The 7,619-nt window shown below is 50.1% G+C and overlaps 1 protein-coding gene across 1 annotated transcript; it reads left to right on the top strand.

Annotated features, from left to right (window-relative positions):
• The first annotated feature begins 5,126 nt into the window (after positions 1 to 5,126).
• On the top strand, positions 5,127 to 6,421 carry LOC147973692 (uncharacterized). The gene is made up of 2 exons (XM_087524761.1): positions 5,127 to 6,212; positions 6,404 to 6,421. The coding sequence occupies exons 1-2, from the start codon at positions 5,127 to 5,129 to the stop codon at positions 6,419 to 6,421; spliced, it is 1,104 nt and encodes a 367-aa protein (XP_087380887.1).
• Positions 6,422 to 7,619: the final 1,198 nt, after the last annotated feature.

The raw sequence follows: 7,619 nt of genomic DNA, 5'->3' as shown, positions 1-7,619 counted from the left end.
GACTCCGGCATGGTAGTCGCGAGGTCGGTGCTGGGCACGACCAGGGCCGATGTTGTCGTAGCTGAGGCAGCCGAGTCGAGTCGCGCGGTAGCAGCAACGAGCTCAGCTGTCATGCCTTCCTTGGCTAACATTGACGCGAGATACTAGATCATCTGCTCATTGGCGGACATGGTATCCCAGTCCGGTGGCAAGACAGTGGCCATGGCATCGTCGCGGTGGAAATTGGGGAATCGGGGAAGATGGTGGTGGTGAAAAAATTTGAGGGTATATAACCTGGCTCTGAATACCAGATGTTAACAACCCAGAGATATATTGCTCGATCTAGTAGCTCTTCTCACGAATTCAGGTAGCAATTTAGATATTACAAGTCTGGATACAAGAATTGGGGGAAGAAGGAGGAAGGGAAGAGAGCCGCTGCCGGGTTCGTGCCGTGATCCACTGGATGACGAGAACGATGCCTACTCCCTCGTACTTGTAGGCTGTAGGGGCAAACCCACAACCCAGTCAGGAAAGGCTCCTGACAATTTCCTTTTTGGCTCCTGCGCAGCACACTTTTCTACTACTACTATTACCTTCCCTTTGCACATCTCTGAAGTCCTCTCGGCTTGGGCTTTTAAACCGATCCTGGCAAAACACAAACCTCCAGCATCATCCATTCTCCAGCCTCAACACCAAAGGGGCCCAACCCTCGCTCGGCTTCCATGGAACGTCTCAGTAGCATCAGAACAACAAACGCCACATACGAGGGCATGCATACAATATACGTACCTTTTCACGGATTGACGTTTCTCTAATAAAAGTGTTAAGTAGAGCAATGCAGCAAACTAACAACGGGGCAGCAAACTAAGCTCTTTCAAATGTATCTGCGACAAGTTTCTAACGTATGTCGTCAGCTGGTAGTGTAATAAATGGAGTTCTGTTCCTTCAGTGCTCAAGTCAAAAGATGATATTATCACCCCCCCAATGGTGATTCCGTGAAAATTAACACGGATGCTGGTATTCGAAAGGGAGGGGGAGGTGGTGTTGCTTGTTCTTCGACAAGGTTTCTAGGGGCCTAGTGTAAGAGCAACTCTAGCAGACCCCGCACCCGTCCCGGCACGCAAAATAACCGCCAAAGTGCGGGACGGGGCGGGAAAACCTGCCCGATCAGACCCCGCATCCCTCCCCGGCCCATAAATATTTTTGCGGGGCGCGGAAAATCTTCTTCCCAACCTTTAGTTTCACGGGCTGGGATGCCGACCCGAGTTCAGCCCCTATCTGCAGCGAGATTTGGCGGGAGGGACATTTCCGCACGCCCTTTCCCGCTCCCCCACCCTCCGCCACCATTGCCCCACCTCCCCACGCTCCGGTGCTTTCTCCCCGGCCGTCCCTCGCTGCCATGGACGACTTCCTGCTATCCCCCGTCACCATCGAGGTCGCGCACTCTCCTTCCCCTCGGGCAGATCTCGTCGCCGGCCATGTTGGCCCCGCCGCCGCCGCCCAAGCTAACGACGCACCTGCCCGCAAGCGGCAGGGTAACGTGGTCGTGCAGGGCGGGAATCCGGCTGCCCCGCCGCGAAGGCCCGCGCTCCGGGCGCCAACGCCGCAACGCTATCCCGGCCGGCGGCGGAGAAGGTCGGCAAGGTCGCCGGCGTAAAGCGGAGGAAGATTATGGCTACAAAGAAGCCGCCTTCTTCATCCTCTCACTCCATCCCAAAAAGAGGTGCCGTGACGATGCCGTTCAACGGTGCTGCTCCCCCCGCAAGCGAGGTGCTCGACGAAATGGCCGGAAGGTATGCATCTTCGGTCATGGCGATTTCCTTTCATTTTTCGCCATTTTTGCGATAGCTCGTGACTTGTTATCATTCACTATAGCGGTGGTTCGAACAATGCAACTGCCGAGTTCGTGAACTTGTTGGACACCAACGCCGTTGACATTGATCAAGCCCCATTCGCCGCATTCGACTATAATGAAACGGAGGGCGGCGTGGATGATCATGGTTGTGAGGAAGAATTGGAGGAGATCGAAGCAGAAGCATATGAGCAATGGCAAACAAGAACTGAGAAAAGCCAAAAATCGAAGAACTACATGATCTTGGAAGACCAAGCTTTGATCAAAGCATGGAGTGCGGTGTCTCTTGATGCATGCACGGGTACTTCTCAAACCTCCAAGAGATATTGGCAAAGGATCAAAGATCAATACTTCCGCATTATGGCAAACCATCCCAATAGGACTCCACGCACATTTCGATCGCTTCAAGGGCGCTGGGAGAATATCAAGCCTATGTGCAGCCGTTGGGCAACTTGCTTGGAGCAACTACGCAATGCACCTCCAAGTGGAACCGTGGAATCTGATTATGTGAGTTTGTTTTGCCTTTGTTCAAGTTGTGCATCATCATATTTGCATCATGGGAAATGATTGCATCACTTTGTTCACATTGTGTAGGACAAGATTTCTCAACATAGATACAAGGACATGGAAGCTTCGGAAGGCAAATTCTTCAAACTAGAGCATTGTTGGGAGTTGCTCCAAAAATGCGAGAAGTGGAAGTTGATCGACAAAGAATCCCCACCAAAGAGAGGCTCACTTACAAACATGGATGAAGATGAGGATAATGATGGCCCAAGAAATTTGCACAATCCCGATGGCGACAAGAAGACTAAAGAGAAGATGAAGAAAGAGTAAGAAGCATCGAGCTTGAGGGAGAAGATTGATGCCATGGTGCAATCAAACGAGTTGATGTTGTTGAAGTCGTTGGAGATCAAGAAAGAGTTGGCCGAGAAGAAGGCAAAGGAGAAGCAAGAAAAGTGGCAATTGCTCAAGGAAGAGGGGCTGCGCAAAGCTGCCATTGAGGAGAGAAGAGCACACGTTGCAGAAAACAAAGCCATGTCCAAGCTGCTCGCCGAGGAGAACAAGATCATGTCAATGAACCGCAATGACATGGACGATCTCACCAAAACTTGGCATGATATGGCAAGGAGAGAAATCTTGAAGAGGAGAATGGTTGTGTCGGTCGGTGCGTGCTACAGTTTCGGATTTGTTTTCTCTACTCCATATGGTGGCAATGTCGATGATTTCGATGCGGGAGTAGGAACAAGCGCCAGAGGTGGATTCGTTGGTGGCGATGAACTTCAAGATGGACTCGACCAAGATGGTGCGGAGTGAAGATCTACCAAGATGGTACCGGACATGGGCGCAAACTTTTGCAGGGCCCTCTTTTGCATTTGTCGTACTGAACCTAGCTTTTATTTGCGCGTAAAACTGTGTTACGTCGTTTGAATTTAAACTTATTTGTGAAAACCTATGTCAAATGCGAGAATTGCCGTTTTCTGTTTGCGGGTCGTTGCGGCGGTGTCCGAGCAGAACCCGACCCGTAAAAAAGTATATTTCACGAATATACTTTTTTACGGGTCCGTTTGGGGGTCTGCATCTGTGGCCGTCCAAGCCAGTCCGCAAAAGCATTTTTCCATGACCTACAAACGCGTTTTGCAGGCCGGCCGGATGCAGGGTCTGCTAGAGTTGCTCTAAGCCTCATGCCGGTGTCACGAATCCTCTGATTGCCGAAGCGCTCTCTTTGCATCTTTTTTGTGCATTGGGTTCTTTCTTAGATCTAGATGGAATGAAATAGTGAAATAGAATTAATAAAAAAATCCCTTTCGGATGAAAAAGGAAGAATAGTATGCGATATATCTCACTTGAATAAAAAAATTAAAAGAAAATTTCTCTTATCCTCGTTTGTTCCTTCCTTTAGATAAATACTTAAAAATCCCCTTACAATAACAAATCCAATTTAGAAGGGACTTTCTCCCCATGTTGAGAAAACTTTTCTTCTTCCAACTCTTCTTTTCTTCATTCAACTTAGTTCAAAAAAGATACCTCAAAATACTTCAATTGGTACGCGCAAGAAATAGGCCAATTCGGTAGTTTTTTGTTCAATTTCTCATGGAGGAAAAAAATTATCAGCATTACGAGTCAAGAGAATGATCCCCTGGCCCCGGATTTCCATATAAAGAATACGACGAGACTTGAATTCTCATTGATTGGATATCCCGCATAAGGAATCGAAGAAAGACGCGATGTTCCAAGCTATGGAAAAGTAATTTCACCACTGCATTCAGAGCGGAGTAGATCTTCGAATCTCTTTTGTTATTCAATATGTTCCTAGATCTTCCAATCTCCCGGCTCACCTTTGCACAAAGAAAGCTTGTTCGCTGCAAGTGACCGAGGCTTGGACTGATGATATACCTCCTTACCTGGTCAGTAGCCTTATGGCTGACTGTGCCAATTGTGCTTTTGTTGAATAAAGAACCCCAAATTCCAACACAAAAGAAGATGATATTATCACACTCTGGGCACAAAACCACCTCATGTCCAATCGAATTATGCAGGCTAAATAACAACTGTTGATGGCTTGTGGTGAACTATCAGGACTTGCATAAATTTTACCCGAATGATGCAAGTGCAGTTTGTGGACGATCCTCATCTGGAAGCTTTCCAGGAGATTCAGGTCTAGCGTTGTCCAACTTGGATACCCCTTCCCTGCCTGCCATAGGGAAAGATGATGAATTGCTCAATAAAATTCAATATTTTTAGTATCAGGAAGCATATTTTCTATTCTATAAGGATATAATTTGACCAACAAAGGAAGATGACTCGTCAGTAGCAGAGCATGTGAACTGGCCAGAAAATTTTATGAAAGTTTTAGGCCGACCCTTTCATGACAGACTAAAAATTTGTCACGTGTTCAGTTGACTCAATCACATATCACATGACAATGATTTTTCTGCGCTACATGTTTTTCCACAGAAATAACTCCGACAGAAATTAGAGAAAATACACCATGCACCAGAAATAATGCAGCTAAAGAACATACTCAGGCAGGAATTCCTAGAAGAATACTCTTTACTTCCTTGCAGGATATGTCCATCCCCATTTTTTTCCTGGATGTCCTTCAACCATCTACTAAAAGGCCATGTTATAAAGGCCATGCTATAAATTCTACTATATGAGATGTGTCAAAAACGCTCTTATATTATGGGATGAAGGAAGCGCGCCGAATAGGCAGAGACAGTGCTCGTCGTGGCACCGCACTAGCAGCACAGGTAGAGTTAGAGTCTAGATCGACCGATCTGACCGAGTGGCCAGCATGCACCCACCTCCTCCCGCGCCCCCTTCACTCCCATCTCCGGCGACGCTCGTGCCATCATCGGAACCTACCACCCCCCTCGCTTGCTCACTCGAAGATGCACTCTCGCCGTCCATTGCACCGCCCCCTTCTTCCTTCTTCGACGTCCCATACGTCAAAGCCGGCCAGGTCGCACTTCGATGCTACCTTGGCTGCGGGAATGCCATGGGCCTGGAGTTTGAAGACGACTGCGAGTACTACTGCAGGCTCGCGATCACCACACCTCAGCTTCACCTCGTGGCCTCACTCTACATGGCTTTCGAGTTCTCCACCCGAGAACTCGACGGCATTTCGGTTGCTGCCCTACTCCAGACCGCCCTTGGCGGTGCCGCCAAGGACTTCTTTGTCGCCATGATCAACCCCTTCATCTTTCGCTTTCATGTCGCCTCTCCGCGGGTGGCAGAGATCATCCTGGAACAATCCAAGGTGCGTCAGCGCAATTATGCATTCTCCTTCGTCAGAACCATTCCTCTCGTCGCCTCCGCCTCGCCCCCTCCTCATTGGGCTGCCCACTCATGCCTCTCCCTTGCCCAGTTGCTACAGATCCCTGAGGATCTCTGCCTCCACTTTCAAGGACTCGTTTGGCATCACCTGAGATCTCCAATTTGTCTCCCGCATGGCTCTCGCCTGCATGGTTGCCGCATATACATAAGGGTTATTCAGTTCCCCTTCATGATCGATGCCCACTTCATGTCGCTCATCTTGGGCCGTCTTTTCGGTGGCCAGTGCGACCTCTTCAACATCACTATCGAGGAAGACTCCTGCTTCTTCTTCACGGTTGCAAGCCCGGCTGTCGCAGCGCTAATTTTCATCATGGGAGACTTCAAGAAACATGGCATCCTCCTGCGGTTCCCAGGGCCAGGAACTGCATGCCCTCTTCGGCCTGCCGTCACCACCTCGCAGGCTGCCACACCTCACCGGCCTACCCCGCTTCGGCCTCGACCGACCTCTTCGGCACATCATTTCGATGCCACAAAGCCCTGCTCGGCCTCAGCTTCTACCCTGCAAGCATCGCCATTGGAGACGCCAGTTCTCGACAACGTTCAGGTTAGACTCTCACGGCCTGGTTATAAATTCTATTACCGCATGCTTAGTATTTACCACTCTGCCAAACCCAAAGAGTTCTTCACTTGCTTTGCTCAACCCATGTTCAAGTTTTGGATCACCTTCCTTCCTATTAATGCTACCCCACATAAAATGATGGTGATTAGTGCTCTAAACCACCGCTTTACGTTTAGATCGGAATTCCAAGCTGAGCATGTTCATCCTCTCGTACTTACCTCAAGGGTTTTGTCTAGAGAGATGAGATTTCAAATTTTGAACTCCAAACAGTTGAACTTGCACTGCTTCAGACTTTTCCTCTTTGGCCGCCTAGACTCAGCTTTGGCCCATATCAATCTATACAGCAAGGCGTACTATGCGATTGACCACTCCTTCATGACCATAAAATTCACGGCTAAGGAAAAGAACCCATCTCTACTTGGCCCACCACAGCCATACCGCCCCACGGCCAAACTCACGTGGCAACCCATGCAGCTGCCTTCGTCACCATCGCGGTCATGCTATGCACCACAAAGTGGTCTCCGGGCCCTTGCAAACGCTTAAGACAAAACCTTTTCCTTAACATCAGAACCGTACACCGATTCGTTCAAAGACACTGCTGCATCGCCCCTCTCGCCCATAAACTCTCCTCCCCCGCTACTGACCAGTGTCAACCTTTCATCTCCGCACAACAGTCACGAGCCGTTCAACGCCCCGTCGCCTTGCACGCCTGCCAGCCACGTCCATGCCCACACCACTCCCGACCTGCCCTCACCACGCATGCCCACCCTCATGCCCTCACCCCTTGTAGCCCAAATGGGTTTGCTCGTGCAGTCCCAATGTCAGGCCTCCCTAAACAATTACGCTGGTTCGAACCTACCCACTCTCGGCCTCTCCAAATCTGATCCACTTCAGCCCAAGTCACATCCACTGTTCCCGCCAACTGCTACAACGCCCCTCTCCATGGACACTACTACGCCTGCGATAAACGACCGGACTTTCCCTCCCGAACCCAACACTTGCGACACCACACCCCGCTCCTACCGAGACACTCTACTCTCAAGACCAGCCTCAGCTGCCCCTGCGCCTATAAATCTCTTCCGTCACCCCCCATGATCAGCCACAACCACAAACCAGCCTTCTCCACTAGCCAAGCTCGCTGCTTCCGCTGCCTTGCTCGAGACCACAAAGTGGAACACTGCCGAGACACAGTTCGCTGCGCCCGCTACTGACGCTTTGGCCACCGTAGTCTCCACTTCAAATATGTCCGGCTCTTTCAGCTCTTCCCACCCTCCCAGCAAACCCTAGCCTAAACCCAGCCTTCCACCCCCGCGCCAACATGGATAATGCCCACCGCTCACCTCGCGTCCGCTCGGTGCCTCGCACCATCAACATCGGCTCCGTCCCAATCAT

This window comes from Triticum urartu, chromosome 5A (genome assembly GCF_056163025.1).
Source record: "Triticum urartu cultivar PI428250 chromosome 5A, HENAU_Tu73, whole genome shotgun sequence".
Lineage (NCBI taxonomy): Eukaryota > Viridiplantae > Streptophyta > Magnoliopsida > Poales > Poaceae > Triticum > Triticum urartu.
This window is presented reverse-complemented; position numbering and strand designations above follow the sequence as displayed.